The sequence below is a fragment of the Gordionus sp. m RMFG-2023 genome, chromosome 2 (assembly GCF_954871325.1).
Source record: "Gordionus sp. m RMFG-2023 chromosome 2, tfGorSpeb1-WG-v2, whole genome shotgun sequence".
NCBI lineage: Eukaryota > Metazoa > Nematomorpha > Gordioida > Chordodea > Parachordodidae > Gordionus > Gordionus sp. m RMFG-2023.
In genome coordinates, this window is record NC_088776.1 from 46,902,415 (window position 1) to 46,921,028 (window position 18,614).

Below are 18,614 nucleotides of genomic sequence, written 5' to 3' on the forward strand. Positions count from 1 at the left end.
ACCATTCAAGTTATTAACGAACTTAAATTTAAAAATATTTATTATATCATATTTTTATATCATTTTAATCTTTTTTATATTAAAAAATTTTTTTATATATATATACTTGTAATTTTTTTATCGTTTTCAATTTAATTACCAATTCATACATATAAATTGATTTTGATAATATAATTAAAAAAAATTTGACAAAAATTATTTTTCCACACTTTATTTAAAAATAATTGCTTAAAAAATAATATTTTTTCAATTTTTTCGTAATAATATTTTCTTATAGCAAAAATATAACCATTCTCATAAAAAAAATTGTGAATGTGTTATATATTCCTGTTAATTCTTATATTATTAAATATTCAATTTTATTCATTCAATATTCCGTACAAGATTCCTATAGGTAACACATTAATAATCCATAAAAATCATTGTGCTGAATATATTCCTTGAATTTAACTTTTGAGAAAATGTTTCATCAAACATTCCTTAATGATATATATATCTTATCAATCTTAAAAAAACAGTCAATTTTGATTATTAAATCCCTATTACTTGCTTTTATAAATTATTTAAATAATGGATATTATAAAATGAACTATCAATACCTTTAAAAATAGACTTATAATATTTCCCAATTTACGATTTCAAAAAGTGTGCACTAGAACAGAAGACTTAAATTATAAAATAACTGTATGAATGAAATAAGAAATTCAGACTTTGTGGTAATATTTACTAAAATATTCAACATTGCATTTATTCATAGCTGCAGACTTATAGGTTTTTGAAAAAAAAACTTCCTGAGATCTAGTGTTAAGAAGTCCGATTCGGGTCGATTTTTAAAAACGACTCGATTAAGATTATTCCAAAATAATGTAGGCCTGGTAATTTTGCTTATAAGTAGCAGAAAGGTTTGGACTTTCTCTGCCAAATCTCGAGGTTTGCATAATATATTATTTTAACTGTAATCTGGTCGTTTTTAAAAATCAACCCGAATCGGGCTTTTTAACAACCCTTAGGGCAAGGTAATAATTCAAGGCAACTATGAGGTTGAACTATGTGGCAACTAAGTCTATTGCTTAGGGTAACTTTTAGTTGTTCATTAGTTAAGAAGTTTCCTAAGATTTTAATAGGCAAATCTTTCAACCAATCATGTCTGCCTATTTTATCATTATTTTGAGAGTTGGATGTCTTTAAGGGGAGAAGATGTGGATAAAATAAAAAGAATTTTGAAATTAAGAGTAAAAAAATATTTTATGATTTATTCTATAGGGAAATTTATCTGTTAAAATATTTTCCAACAATGCAATGGCCTGATCTAGCATGCTATCATTAGGGGAATTAAGCTGGATATTAACGAGTTGTTCAATAGTGGGGAAGAAACAAGATGAGAATGACAGGGTATAAGGAGATATTAGGTCTATTAGGAAGTTGGGCTAATCTTAAAATTAAAAAATTTCCCCAAAAAGACTTTAAAGAAGAACTCCAAACGTTCGATAAATTCTTTAATTAAAAAAAAGAAGATGCACGAAAGATGTAATATTTTAGGAACATGTAAGAATTTATGAATTATATAGATAATCTGATATGATCTAAGCTCAATATATTGTCAGTAATTTTTTTTTTATTTAAATATATTTTTTTTGCGATATCAATTTAAATTTATTTTTCATAAATTTTTTTTTAAAATACATGTTAAAACAAAAAAACGTAATTATATTTTATAGAGATTCTTCGAATAGAGAAATGTTAGATAAAGATGAGCCCAACAGTTTAGATTATTAAGTTCGACGATTTTGCTGCCAGATAAAGCCTTTTTATTATTATCTAGAAAACATATTTCTGTCATATATTGATTATGTGATAACTAACATTAACCGGCTTAAGATTCATATAGGAATTTAAAGCAATTTGCCAATTGAAAACAAAGCCTGATAGCTACATTCATAAATTATGCTAATTTTATAAAAAATTATTTCAATATTTTTTTTAAAGATTTCGCTCTTTAAAATTCATACGGTATACAACTATATAATACCAAACCAATACTCTTCTAATTCGGCAAACCTTCAAAAAACTTTCATATAATTAAATTATATTTTATTATATATTTTGTATATTATATTCCTAATCTTTTGATAATAGAGATAATAATTTTTAAATAACACTTATGATTATTAGAGAAGGAGGGGGGAGGTGGGTATTATCATTTTTTAGTACTATCATCAGATATCCAGATTATTTATATTATAATAGCAAGTTTTTTTAAAATGATAATATTAATAAAGCTAGGCTGTTGATGCCTCAAAAATCCTTAATCCTTCTTAACATTTTTTTTTCATTCTATAAAATTTCTAGAATTTTTTTTGTATTTTATCTATTATCTACTTTTGAGATAAGTTTTAAAACACATTTAATATTTTGACTTTTTTATCTAATAATTTCGTTAAAACAAAATAGCATGAAGAACAAACAATACATTAGATGTTTTAAAGCCGTATCAAAAATATTTGGTGTTATTTTTTTAATAATAAATAAAATATTATATTAACGATTATTCTTCTATAATCATATTAATGTCAACTAACAAAATAATGTTTTTTTTACATTTTAGCCAAAACAGGATTTATTGCTTTCCCCTATTATACTGATCAAATACGAATTTTGGGATAAATTATTATGTTTAGGTAGCTTTGTAGTTTTAGATTTAATTTGCTAAAAACATTATAAAATAAGTTATACTCATGGAGTCAAATTTGAATTAATGTTATTGAATTAATGTTATTGAATTAATGTTATTGAATCAATGCACGAAAAGTACCTACGATTTACGAAAGGAGCACACTATTACGCTATCCACCAAAAGAGGGAAAAATTTGGGACTAATAATATATATCACCTGAATCTTAAATTATCTCAAAAAAAAATAGGAATATTAATTTGGGCAAAAAATAGTTGAAAAACAATTTATTTAATTAAAATGGATCTCTACAATAAAAGATTAAATAAAGATATGAAATATTTGTCAAAGCTATTTTTCCTCACATATTTTGTAATAACTATTTTTTTAAAAATTTGTTGATGTTATCAGTTCTACGATAGGGAAGAATTCCACTGAATGAGAAGAGGTATCATTGTTAGACTTGAAATATATTTTAAAATATGTATTTCATATCAGTCATGATACGATTTTATTTAGATAAAGCTGTCCTTACTAAAATAAATTGTGGAAGTCTGCCTAGATATTTATTGTTAATCAATATGTTCCCATCTGTCATCTCACTTTATGAGAGATTGATATTGAGATTTAACCTGAAACAAAATCCTTTAATTTTTCCTAAATAAAGAATATGATAAAATAATAAAATAAATTAACAACCTATTAATCTTATCTTTCAATATATAAATACAAATCTTTGTCCCCCTAGCTTCCGGTGAAAGTTTTTTCAATATGGGCCAGATCGGACAACTTATGCAAAAACTCCTAAAGGGCCTAGGCTCGCCGAACTGGACTTTGCAAACTTCTAGTCTAGAATGCAGAATACGCCCTATATTAAAACCGTTGAACTCTTGAAATTGTTAAGAGACTCAATGTTTACAAATAGACAATTAAATTTTACAAGATAATGAGCAGTAGTAAAATAAATTTGTTTTTTATAAAAGGTTGGAGGATTAGATATTTATATATATATATAAATAAATTACCCCTTAAACATATTTTATAAATAATGAATAAAAGCATTATCATCAAATCAAATCTTTTAAAAATATCATTATCCTTTATTAAACTTTCGTTAATTCAAATCCAAAGGGTGTAAAGAAGATATGGCTTTTAGCAATATTTACATACAAGCGAATTTAATTAAAATCCGAAATATCTATGATGTATTAAATAATAAACTTATGTTTCTTTCTATAACAAAAAAAATATCAGAGCACAGGTTTCATTATAAAATGTGTGAAAAAAAAGCTTTTTTAGAGAAGTCACTTCAAAGAATATTTTATTGGCGTAATTTTGATAAATTATTAAATTTAATTTTCTATTCTTGTTCCATATAACACTAATGAATAGTGCTGTAAACGTATCTAAAAAATCGAAGGCGTTCACGTTCAAGTTCATCTTCAAAAAAAGGAATTATGTAATTTTTTTTTTAAATAAATTTAATTTGATATTTAATTTAGTATAAATAAATACCATTAATATATAAAAACTTTAATATATTATATAAAATTTAATTATTTATAAAATATATAAATTCATAATGTTTAAATCAGGGTTGGCAAATCGGTATTGATCGGGTCAAATACTCTAAGAAGAAAAAAATGAAAATATATTTGAAAAAGGAAAAAACGATATAAACACAAATGATCAAAATGCTTCTTATTTATTGGGTCCTTAATATCAAGGGTAAACATCTTACTAGTCATGAATTCAATTAAGTATGTGATATAATACAAGAATTAGGCATCTTACAAGGTGTTGTCAAAATATTTTAAGTGATATCATAAATTTCAGAACTAAAAGGGGAATGTTTAATAGCAAATTATGTGGAATGCATTAACTGCCATAAGAAATAATCAGATTCAGGCCTCAAGTTAATGGAATTGGAATGGGCTTGCCCACCTTGCTCTTTAAGAGAAATGACATTTTGCTAACAATTTCTAGTTTTAATTGTCGATTTGGGGTAATATTTTTACTTAAACAGAAATCGATTGAAGATCTCGAAATAGGAAAATTGATTAAAAATGATTAAAGAAAACGATATCGTATTTGAGCAGAAAAATACATATCTCTGCTATAAATTGTGTTCTATTAAAATATGAAACCCTTGATAAAAACTTTAAAATAATAGAGAAATTTCAAATAATTACACTAAATATAAATAAATTCTAATTCTTCCACTGAAAGAATTAAATTAATTTTTTTAACGAAATTAAGGTTAAATTTTATAAATTTTTATTTCAAGTTCGTCTAAGATCCAAGAGATAGACTATTATAAATTAAAGTCATTAATTTTCCCACACATGACAATCTAGGCACGGATTTTTTTAAATCGTGGGTAATTGGCAGACAAAATTTTTTATATGGATAAAGCCCTATAGCGTTGTCATGTATTAGGAGTATCTGTAATTGGCCAATAAGGGCAAATTAAGTGATTGATATAAACAACAGAATTTATTCCTTTGCGAATTAAAGAAAACATAATTTATCAGTATAAGATCTTCTTTTGATAACATTTTAATTAATAAAATTACTGTTTGATTTTGTTAGGTTTTAATTAAAAGATTTATGATCAGATTTGTTTAATAACCAAAATATTTTGTGTTATAATTTATTTAAGGTAAAATGTTGAAAACACGTCTAGACTGTTTTTTAAGAAAAATATTTAGGTCTCTTTTTAATTTTTGTCACATTTAGGATTTTTTATCTCAATTTTATAAAACACCACTTAAATTCACAAAAAAAATTGAGTATTTTAAAAGTTTCATATATTTTATAATATACCAAATTTTATTTTTAAAAAAAACTAGTGACGTTTTTAGTGTTATAAAGATTTCAAAACCCGACTTTTTGAGTTACCCGGAATAATGACAGATATATCTTGTATCATAAATTTAAACTAAAAATTATGGCTGATCTTGGGGCATCTTAATGAATTGATAAAAAAAAATATATATCATCGAAGGATTTCATTTGGATATGGAAATATGAGGTAAATCCATATATTCGGAAGGAACAAATTAGAAACCTTCATGGGCCGGACCAGCCCGCGGCTCATTTTATATTTCAGGCATGGGTTTATTTTAATGGGCTGGTTACCTAAATTTTTTTTATTTAAATTTAGTTTATTTAAAACAGTAGTTGTTAACTTAAAAATATATTGCAATTATTTTCTTCTTCTAATTTATGAATTTCAGCTTTGCAAAAATAGGATTGTTAAATGCACTGAAATGTTGTTTATTTTCATTGTATTTTCGGATATTGGCTTGGGCAAATCTTTTGGAATTTATTCTGGGCCGATCTTGGGGAATCTGTTTAAAAAATTCAATATAGGCCGGGCAGAGCCTTATTTACTGCAAGCCTGGCCCGGGCTTGATCAAAAACTCTACACATTATGATCTCTGGCCTTTTTCAGAGACATAGTGTTTTTGATAAAACCTACAATTCTTTTTCAAATATACGAGTAGAAGTGTCTTTAAAAGATTGGGAACCACAAGTCTAGGTACTTCCCATTCTTAAAGTATGTTTTTCCTTACTCCCCACTGAAAAATAATTAGGGTATGTGGCTTTAATCATGTAGACACTGGCTAGAAAATACAAAATTTTTACTATGCTCAAATTTGAAGGCTGATATAGTTTGGGATTATTTTACATCGGATGAAATTTTCAAATTTTAACCCTGTAACATATATAGGGTTGTATTAGAAATAGGCCAAAAAGATATTTATATAAATCAGGTGATTATAACGGCTTTTTCTAGTTTTGAATTTACAATATGGGGAAAATAATTATGTACTACCTATCAATTCAGAATCTCCTATAAAAATATGAGTGCCTGAACCCCATACTTAAAATCTTATTTATAATCTGCATATTTAACTAATCTAATATTTAATATAATATGGTCTAAAAGTATAGATACAAATAATATAATATATTTTATTTTACATAATATTAGTTTGCTTTATTATTTTTTTATTGTTCTCTCATAAAAACTATAAAAAATTAAGCCCTAACTTAAAATTCATTAAAAAACATATTTTATTTTATAGATTTCATTAAATAGTGTCCGTAAAGAATTAATTTTATCAATATATATGTTAATGCAATCACACACAAAAGAAAGGAAATCTTATCATAAAAGATTAACTATAAAACTATCATGATAAACATCATCTTTTAATTTAATATACATGTGGAATTATTTAGAGTTGGGGGTTTATCAACACAAATATCATGTGATCAAATATAAACATGTTTTTTAAGACAATATTAACTTTTTGATATTATAGATAGAGGTAATAATCATATTTATAATATTTGAAAAATCGTTTCTCTTTACATATTGTTGTGAATAGAGTTAGGAAATATCCTTTTCCTTGAATTTTTTTTATTAATATAATGTTATAGAAAACCGATATCCATTTTCATGCTGTTGAGATTTTCAATAGATTTTTAATTGTTCAACCACTATTTTAAAATGAGAATGGGTAAAACTTATTCATCAATTGCTGCCCGAATTTGATTAACCTTTATGAAATTAATACCGCGTATTTGTTAAATATATTCCCCTTACTTTGAATTTTATTCTATTAATTAAAATATAGTGTTGTGATGATTTAATGAAACATATTGACGATTAAATTAAAACCCATCCATATAAAATTATTTTCTTAGAAAAATAATTAAAATAATGACAAAGCATTATTGAAAATTCTTTTATTACTCCTTTTGTTATTTTAATTTTTTTGGCAAAGAGAATATATATGGATGAGTTTTAATTTAATCGTCAATATGTTTCATTAAATCATCACAACACTGTATAAGTTCCATTATCTTTTCTATACATTTAAAAAATTCTTATTTCTATAATATTATGTTTTAGATATCTTGTTATTCATAATTATTATTTATTATACTAAATATATATATTTTAATTCGTGTGCAAATTTTTTTTTATAAATAGCAATTATTTAAAATATATTATGTAATAAATAATTGGATTAAATGAAGAGTTATATTTATAATATATTATTGAGTAACTGTAAAGGTAATTAAATGCTCCTCAAACGGGTTGCAAGGAAGAAGAGAAAGATGACTTTAGAGCTATCCTTGATGAAGCTGTAATGGAAATACCTAAGGATGACCTAGTCATAATTGGTGGTGACTTAAATGCGCATGTGGGAAAAGCAAGAGATAGCTACAAAAGGCATCATGGTGGTTTTGGATATGGAGAAAGAAATGATGAAGGAGAGCACGTACTTCGACCTTGCCTTGACCAACCTACTATAGGAAAAAACACAGTCATTTAATAACATACGAAAGTGGTACAAGGAAAACACAGATAGATTGCATGCTAATCTCTCGCAGAAAATTAAAAGATGTAATAGACTGCAAAGTCATCCCAGGAGAAGATATTGCCGCGCAACACAAGCTACTAGTCATGGATTTACACATCTCAAATAAATCCACTCAAAATAAGATAAAACTTGAACCATGCATCAAATGGGGTAAATTAAAAACAATGACAGAGGCCTTTGCAATCAATACAAACATTGATACAATAGATTCCTCACAAGTCAGTGGAAAAATGTGGACAGACCTTTCATCCAGATTAATAGACACTGCCAAATCGACACTAGGCTTGACAAGGAGAGGCAACAAATCATAGAAAGAACTATGGTGGTGGAATGAAGAGGTACAAACCACTATAAAGGAGAAAAAAATTCCTATATAAAATATGGTACAAGTCCAAAAACCCAGATGACAAGACAAATTACAAAAAATTCAAGAGAATAGCTACAAAAGCGGTGGCTAGGGCCAAAGCTATGGCATACGATGACATGTATAAAGAACTACATACAAAAGAAGGGCAAAATAACATATACAGATTAGCCAAACAGCGAGAAAAGAATTCTAGATATAAACGGAGCTCCGAAAGTAATCAAAAATAAAGATGGGAAATTAATAATAAAGGAAAAAGAAATAATGAATAGATGTAAAGAATATTTTCAGCTTCTCAACTTTAATCCCCACATACTACATCTAGACGAACACTCCCCATGTCAAAACTTAATACAACCAATAACAGAACAAGAAAAAATCACATGCCTCAAGCATATGAAAAACAACAAAACTAGGGGTCCCGATGATATTTCAATAGAGAGCCTTAAAGCACTAGGAGATTATGGAATACATCTCACAAATCTGTACAATAAAATACTGGGAAATGAAGAGATCCCTCAAAAATGGAGGCAGAGCTATCTAGTCCCTATCTTCAAAACAACTGTCAAAATTACAGGGGCATAAAACTAATGTCACACTGTCTTAAACTCTACGAAAAAATAATAGAAATAAGGTTAAGAGACATAATCGAAATAGAAGAGACTCAGTTTGGCTTTATGCCTGGAAGATCAACAACTGATGCTATCCACGCAATTAGGCAAATGAGTAAAAAATACAGGAAAAAGAACAGAAAGCTACACATGGTCTTTCTCGATCTAGAAAAGGCCTTCGATAGAATCCCAAGAAAACTTATCTGGTGGGCGCTACGCCACAAAAAGGTTCCCGAAAAATATATAAGAATAATACAGGATATGCATATGGGCCATACAACAATACTTCAACAGGTTTCACAATAGCCAAGGGAGTTCATCAAGGGTCAACTCTCAGCCCACTTCTCTTCATAACAGTAATAGATGTATTAGCACAGTCTATACCACAAACAGTCCCGTAGAATATGATATTTACAGATGATATTGTGATACTTGCCGAATCCAAGGTTGAAATAAAAGAAAGATTAGTAAGCTGGATAAATATCCTAGAAAAGTACGGACTAAAAGTAAATAGAGAAAAGACGGAATATATGGTGATAGGAGGAGATGAAACAGAGAGCATTGATATGAATGGCAGATATCGGCAATGGAAAGCTGCAAATATTTGGGCTCCACTATACAAACAAACGGCACAATAGAGAAAGAGATAAAGAGTAAAATTAATCAAGGATGGTTAAAGTGGAAATCTTTATCTGGAGTGCTCTTTGACAAAAGAATCCCACACAAATTGAAGGGAAAAATTTACAGTTCCATAGTACAACCAACTATTCTATATAGTTCGGAAACATGGCCAACCAAAGAATCAGACAAAAGAAGTCTACAAACTATGGAGATGAGAATGCTGAGGATGATTGCTGGGGTAACAAGAAAGGATAAGGTGCGAAGTACAAGAATACTAGAAAGTTTAAAGGTAGTGCCCATTAAGACCAAGATAATGGTAAACAGACTTAGGTGGTATGGGCATACAATGAGAAGGCCTATGAACTACATAAAAAATAAGGTTGAGAGTTTGGAAGTGATGAGTAAACGTAAAAGAGGAAGGCCAAAACTTCAATGGGGCCATAAAGTTAGAGCCAATATGAAGAAGTATATATTAGATAAACGAGATAGTATGAATAACATAAAGTGGAGAGAGATATTGAAGGAGCTTACCACCAGAAAAGGTGAAAGCTAAAGAGAAAAAAAAATGGAATACTTTCTTTTTAATATGAATTCTTTAAAGGGTTATTAAAATATTCATAAATCACCTTCTATTTTTACTAGAGAATTTTGCTCTAGGTTAAAGCATGGTTTTAAACTTAGTCTTTACTCAAAATATTACTTATTTTAGTACTATTCCAATTCTCTAGAACAATTATAACATATACTCTTAAATAAGACTTTTCAAAAACGAATCAAATAGTATGTTATTTATATTCAACACGAATTGCATAATTTAATATTTGTATTCGTAAGAAAAATAAAAAGGATTATTTATAATCGATATATTCTAAAAATTGGATTTTTATAAATTTAAAAAAAATAAATATTATATTAATTAAATTATGGTTGAAAAATGTAAAATATAACAATGTTTTTTTTTATGATAATATAACGATATTCATAATAATTGACTATACACCAATCATTAAATATAATATATTTAAAATAAGCTTATTATATAATATCGGAATTGGGACTACAAGTTCCCAAAAAATAGGAATAATTAAAGAATATTAAAAAAATATATAGAATATAACTTAGACTAAAATAGTTTCTAGTTCTGGTAAATAAATATATTATTCCATTTATATTTATTTCTTGAATAGGCACTCTGTTAATAAGCTATAAAAATGTTTTCTGAAAATTTTAAACAATAAACCTTCATAGATGAATCACACAACATTTAACCATGGCATATAAATTAGTTACATTTTTGTTAGAATCAAGTCATTTCCAGAAAATATATTTAAAAAAAAAAATTATATAAAATATTTCAAATGCAGGAGCTATTTTGGATCAAGAGACCTACAGAAATGATGTGAACGCTTTGAAACATGGTTTGACCATACACAATATGAAAAAGATCCCTTATAAATTTGTGGCTAAAATACGCATCATAAACTCTCATGATCCCTATAATTTGACTGTATCAAGTTATCAAAGATAAATAATTATATATTTGAATTTAAACTTTAGAATAAAATTCTCATAATTAAAACCTTGGTTTAAATGAGCAAGACTGCAGATGAGGTAAGTGTATTTGATCAAAATCTCTTTCAAGGAAAGCAGGACTTTTACACCATCTCCCCCATGCCAAAGATATTAACCTCCCCCCCCCCCCTCCCTTCCCCCAAAATATAAAAAAATTCTAATCAAAATTAGCAAAAAGGGAAATTCAAACTCATATTATCCAAAAAGGGAAATCCATCAAAGTAGAAATTCCTAGATGAAGGTATTTGTTTTCGTCAGATGGATACCTATTATTAGTTATGAGATAAGAAAATATCTTCTTTCATATTTTATGCGAATAAAAGAAGATATAATATAATTTTTTTTTTTAAATAAATTTTATTTTAAGTAATCTTAAGTAAGAGAAGGAAAAAAATTAATCTTTGTTACAATTTTTTCACCAGATATTTTATGACAAAATAATACTTATTCAAAATAAATTAAAGTAAAAAATTCCCATTTATAAGCCGATTCTTGGATATAGTGCAGATTAGAGGTCTGCAATGGGCTGCTAAGATATTTTTTATTTTATTATTTCTTTAAATCTTAAGACACTTAAGATTACATTAAAAATTTAATTAAATATCTATACTAGAGGTTTGAACTGGACGGATTTTTAGCAACCCTTCCATTTTTAAAAATTTTTTTAAACATCGGGAGGATGGCGGGCAGGTTAAAAGATATTTTTAAAACAATGGGCGGGAGATAGACGGACGCATTTTGAATATTTTTCGGGCAAAATGAGTAGAACAGGCTCTTTTTTTTTATTTCATAATATATTGCATATTTTATATGATAGTTATAAATATACATTAAAATAAATAAAGAGCCAAACTAACCAATAAAATAATTTTTAACATTGGGTGGGCAGACGGGTTAAGCAAAATTATTAGATAAATGGGCGGGCGGGCAAATTTAAAAAAACTGGGTGGGGGAAGGTGGGTAAAAAAACTTAAAATTAAACGTTTTGAAATCAATACCTTAAAATGTAATATGATCATTTTACAAAAAAGTATGCCAATTACTCAAAGATGGAGTATTCAGTGTGCATATAGGTCTCCTGAAATCTCAAAACGCGCTCCAGATATTAAGATCGTTTCATTCTCATCTTCACATACCATCATTTGAATCCAAACTTGAAATTAGTGGGAGCGAAGACGATATTGTAGACAAAGAGGAAAAAACTACCATCGACAATACAAATAATTTTACCTTTTATTTGCACCCATTTTTGTTACCCGCGATAGCAGACTTGATTAGATATTACAGATGGGAGCGCTTCATATATTTTTATGATGATGATGAAGGTAAATATCTTAATAAAATTTTATATTAGTATAAGTATATTTCCTAATCTCATACATTATCTAAATCTTTGTAATTTAAGATCATATAAGACCATAAATGGTAAAATACATTTATAGTATGTTTATGAATTATGAATTTAGAGGCTGGTTAGTAAGTTGGACTAATGATATTCTTGACTGTCAACATTTTAAAATGTCGAGCACCATACTAGGTGATAAAGAGAGAAAAAAAAATCTGCGATATTATTAAATTATTCTTCTAATACTTTAACCTAAAATATTGTTGTTTAAAATAATATAACACCTTTTAACATTTTCAAAATGACCTTTTTAAAGGTATTTTTAAAATAATTCAAAATGTTCAGGGCGCTTTTAAAATTTTTTATGGGGCTAGAGCCCTTGTGCTTCCACCCACTAACGCTACCGGTCTATATTAGATTATAATTCAGATCAATTTTACCATAGATATGATTAATAAGATATTTTAATTTTTTCTAAATATACTTCGTTTATTATTTAACTAGCTAATATCCCATCAAGAATGACGGGTTTGAGGGTTAATTAGTTTGCTTGTGTATATGGTACTAAATAAACTTTATTAATATATTTTATAAAAATATTAAAATTTAAGAGAAAAAGAGGCATATTTGTTAATCAAACCTCATAAGATCGTCTTAATTTTTTATTCATATATCACAGAGAGAAAAATATGATGATCGATGGGCAAAAAAGGGAATTATTTATATTTTTAAGCGTCGTTATTAAAGGAATTTTAGAAGTAAAAGTGTGTTTAAACTTTTGACGAAAACGGTTGGTGCATGCACGAATCATACCAGTATTATTTGATAAATCAGTGGGAAAGGATTGATTTAAATTAGCATTTTGAGGTGTAGACAGGCGCGTACGCAGCGGAATGGGGGGGGGAGGTGTGGCGAAGGGACAAATTCCCCCCCCCCCAAGCCAAAAATGCAGATGCCTGATATATTTTTCAAAAATATTATTGTTTATATTAATTTATATGTGTTAATATTTATTCCTACCTCATATTAAATATATATTTAATTATACATTTATTTATCACATTCATTTATTAAGTTATTTTATCAATTAATTTTGATTTCAAGTTTTCCTTGGAGTAATATTTACCTATCATTTTCAAATTTCTAGTGGCGTAATATTTATCCTCCATTTTCAAATTTCTAGCAAATAATAATTATTTCTGATCTCCTTGTCCAACAGAGAGAAAGAAATCGCAAGCTTGTTCAACGAGATGGAGTCTCCACCATCAAGCAGTAACAGCTTCTATGGAGTTAGATGAGTCGATTATTAATGCTATTACTGAAATATCACAATGGCCTGAAAGAAATATTTTCTCAGAAGCAAGAAAATTATTGTCATACTTATTCTAAATTTTTTTTCTCATTAGAATGTATTATTTAATTATACAACTATTTTATGTAATACTTTTCAAAAACATGACATTGACTTGATTAGGAATGTGAGAATAGCGGAGAGCATTAGAATTCAAGGAAATTAGAGCTAATGTTGATGAAGAATTTCATATTTTATATGTTATTGTTGAGTCAAAAGCAGAGCTATACTTGTTTAATATTTGTCTCCCTCGACTTGCAGCAAAAGCTCATCGTCAAAACATTAATTTAGGATCAGCAGAAGAGTATTATAAAATAAATTTCCCCTCTCTTAGATACATTTATAACCCAAATAGATGAATGGTTTTTAATTCATCATGCCTTACCAATCTGCAGATATTACTTCCACAAAAGCCTTCCCAACCTTTTTTCCAGATGGTGATAGGAAAAAAAATATTTGATAGATTTTTATCATGAAAATGTTAAAGTATCTTATGATGCCTTATTAGCTGAATAACTATGTTTAAAAGATTAACTATAGTTGATATAGTCCCAAAAAATGCTATGGATGCTTTGCATTATTTCAAGCACATTTAGATTATATTCCCAGTGTATTAAAATGGTTATATACATATTAGCAACTCTTCCCATTAGTAAACTATTGAGAGAACTTTCTCTTTTTAAAAAAGAATAACAGCGCTCTGCAGAGGTACAATTTGCAGGGCACGGCCCGGATTTTTTTTAAATAAAATTTTCAGGCCCGGCCAGAACTTAAAATAAATTATATTTATTTTTGATTTTTATAGCAATAATGACAACTTCAAATATTTGTTTTAATATATAGCCCGGCCCGAATATTTTTTTTAAAATAAACCCGGCCCGGGTGTTTTTTAAAAAATTTAGGCCCGGCCAGGGTGTTTTTTAAAAAAATTTCGGGCCAGGCCCGGATATATTTAAAAATATTAAATACGGTTTGGCCAGGGGGCCGGGCATGCAGGTCTTTGAAAAACATACCAAAGAAGTACAACTTCTGAAAGTAGATTGAATGGTTTGGATCTTTTGAATATTCATAGGCATTTCCAAGCAAGGATGAGATAATTGGAAAATTGGCTCAATCCCAACGAAGATTGGATTTTACATTGTAAATATATAACAAATTTTATTTCCCCCCCCCCTCCCCCTTCCAGACTAAATTCCTTCGTACACGCCTTGGTATAGATAATGAAACTAATAGAAGTTTGATATTTTGGGATTTTACATGACTATGCAATTTACGAACATTTTCATTTTTATAAAACTTAATAAATAAATAAACTTTTGTTTGTTTGGAATTATATATTTCTATCTTTCGTGATAACGATTTAATATATAATTGGCATACAACCAAAATCGTATCGGTCAATTCAGCGAAACCTTTATCGCGAAACACTTTTTCGCGGACTTTTATTGCGAATGTCGTTTATCGCGAAAAGTTTTTATAGCGAAGATAAAATCGCGAAACCAATTCTTCGAATTTTTCTCCGCGAACCCTTAATCGCGAATTATTAGAGCGAATACATTTTAGCCAAACACTTTACAACGAATATTTTACCACGAATATGATTGCGCGAAGTCATTATCGCGAGCTCATTACCGCGAAACAATAAATATATTGCGAATGCATTTATTTAAAGTAAAACAAACATATTATTTATTATTTGATGTTTTTTTAATAAAAAATGATATGCTACTATTAATATTATTTTTGTTACAATTTATTAATGATTTTTACGCCCAAGATTTTAAGTAAAAAATATTTCTTGAAGTTCAAAAAGGATTTTGAACAAATTTTGATAAATAATTTATATCTTCTTTGTAAATATATCTTTTTTGAGGAATTCTTTTGTGAATTTTATTATAAATAAACAATCTTTTAGGTGAAATCTTTATAGTTTCTTTTATCATTTTTGAAAAATTATCTATTTTTTAAGTATATTAAAATAGGTGGGTTTTCTAAATAATTTTTTTTTTAAATATTTATATTTAAGTTATTTTATATGATCTTTTTAAGGAAAATAATTTAATCTGACAATTTTTATATTCTTTATTGAAAATATTCCTTGGAAAAATGACAATTATCATAATCGGTATTTTCAAACATATTAGATTTTTTTTACGGTAAAATATGTATTTTAACTTAAATTAAAATTCCAATTAAGATGCACCATAAAAGTGACATTAATAATAATCGTTATTTTTAAAGTTTTTTGACGTAAATGGGCTAAAATAAGTATTGTTAACATGTATTAATAGAACTTCAAGTGAAGATGTACCCTAGATAAGTGACAATTGTCATAATCTGTCATAATCTTTATTTTTAAAGTTATTTGAATTTTTTTGACGCAAATGGGGAAAAAATAGATTGTAAACATCTTAAATTAAAATTTCATGAAGATGTACCATTGAAAAGTGACAGTGACAATTGTCATAATCGTTATTTCTAAAGTTTTTTGAATTTTTACGCAAATGGGTAAAAATATAAATTGTAAACATGTTAAATTAAAATTTCATGAGGATGTACCATAGAAAAGTGACAATTGTTATAATCGTTATTTTTAAAGCATTTAAATTTTTTTGACGCAAACGGGCAAAAATATAAATTAAATTTCAGTGAAGATGCACTATAGATAAGTTACAATTGTCATAATCGTTGTTTATAAAGTTTTTTGTATTTTTTTGTTGTAAATGGGTACAATTATAGATTGTTAACATGCTAAATTAAAATGTCATGAAGATGTACCATTGAAAAGTGACAATTGTTATAATCGTTATTTTTAAAATTTTTTGAATTTTTTTGTGTAAATGAATTAAAATGTAGATTGTAATCTATTTTAACCATATATTTATAATAATAAACTCTTAACATTAAATTTATAGGATGTTGATTGTATCATATTACTAAATAATATTCATATGGTTTTAAAGTAATTTTTATAAAAATCCTACAATGAATTCACACTCAGCACTATTTTACCACGTGTATACAAATATTTTTGCTAACTGTGAATGCAGGATTCAGCGTCTACATGACAGGATTTTCACTGGATGCAAACCCCCTTCAAAAACCTTTGCCTACCCCCCTAAAAAATAGTCGCCTTCGGCGGCGGTGTCACTTTATCATTATTTTTACCTATTTATTTATTGATACTTTTTTCAAAGAATTTATAAAGGATAACCTAAATTAATCTATATCTACTACCAACTATCTATACTTTGTGATTATAAATAATTTATTTTTTAGATAATAAATTCAATTAAAACCTCCATTATTTACAATTAGTTATCATGGCATTATGAGCTTGCTAAAATATCTAAACCTTTTAAATTACATTAAAAATCATAGTTTATTGGAAAACAATGTGTATGATTGTTTGCAATATATAGATTTGGTCGATGAATTGTATTATAATAATACTATAATAAAAGTATAATTTTTACAGCAATAAATTTTGTCTTATTTCATCTCAAAATTTAATAGATAACCCTTAAAAAAATTTTATCCTATTCCCAATAAAGCAGCTTACCTCCTACCCTCTCAAAAAAATAGGATGCAAACTGTTCCTACCCCTCCCGCTCCTGTAGACGCTGGCAGGATTATACATTTTTATAATCTAGAGTTAAAACTTATTAATTTGTGAATCCATAACTTAAAAGTTTAGCACTCTGCAAATTTTTATCAAATTTTAAGCAGGATAAAAGGAACAACGACTATGAGCATGAAAATATCGGTTATTTTGTTACAATTGGAATTTTATTTTAACATGTTAGCAATTTATATTTTTGTCAAGTCAAAAATAATTCCAAAAACTTTAAAAATAACGATTATGACTATTATCACTTATCTAGGGTACATCTTCACTGAAATTTTATTTTAAAATGTTAGCAATTTATATTTTTACCTATTTGCGTCATAAAAATACAAAAAACTTTAAAAATAACGATTATGACAATTGTCACTTACCTAGGGTACATCTTCACTGAAATTTTATTTTAACATGTTAGCAATTTATATTTTTGCCCATTTGCGCATAAAAATACAAAAACTTTAAAAATAACGATTATGACAATTGTCACTTATCTATAGTACATCTTCACTGATATTTTATTTTAACATGTTTGCAATTTATATTTTTGCCCATTTGCGTCATAAAAATACAATAAACTTTAAAAATAACGATGATGACAATTGTCACTTATCTAGTGTACTTCTTCACTTAAGTTTTATTTAAACATGTTATCAATACTTATTTTGGCCCATTTACATCAAAAATAAATAATGATTATGATAATTGTCACTTATCTGAGGTACATCTTCACTGAAATTTTATTTAAACATGCTAGCAATACTTATTTTAACCCATTTTGGTCATAATTATTCATAAAACTTTAAAAATAACGATTATGACAATTGTCACTTATCTATGGTACATCTTCACCGATATATTATTTTAATATGTTGGCAATTTATATTTTTGCCCATTTGCGTCAAAAAAATTCAAAAAGCTTTAAAAATAAAGATTATGACAATTGTCACTTTTCTATGGTATATCTTCATGAAATTATTTAACAAGTTTTCAATTACCCATTTGCGTCAAAAAAATTTAAAAAACTTTAAAAATAAGGATTATGACAATTGTCA

General features: G+C 27.0%; 1 protein-coding gene across 2 annotated transcripts in view; it reads left to right on the forward strand.

Annotated features, from left to right (window-relative positions):
- Positions 1 to 246: 246 nt before the first annotated feature.
- LOC135925443 (glutamate receptor 2-like) overlaps positions 247 to 18,614 on the forward strand; it is a 31,565-nt gene continuing 13,197 nt past the window's right edge. The window contains exons 1-3 of one of the 2 annotated variants that reach the window (XM_065460766.1): positions 247 to 394; positions 11,034 to 11,183; positions 12,273 to 12,566. In XM_065460766.1, the coding sequence (XP_065316838.1) occupies positions 313 to 394; positions 11,034 to 11,183; positions 12,273 to 12,566 (526 nt within the window). In that variant the 5' untranslated portion in view covers positions 247 to 312. Of the gene's footprint in view, positions 395 to 4,341; positions 4,400 to 11,033; positions 11,184 to 12,272; positions 12,567 to 18,614 lie in introns of those variants that run through there. The other variant, XM_065460767.1, reaches the window with a different exon arrangement.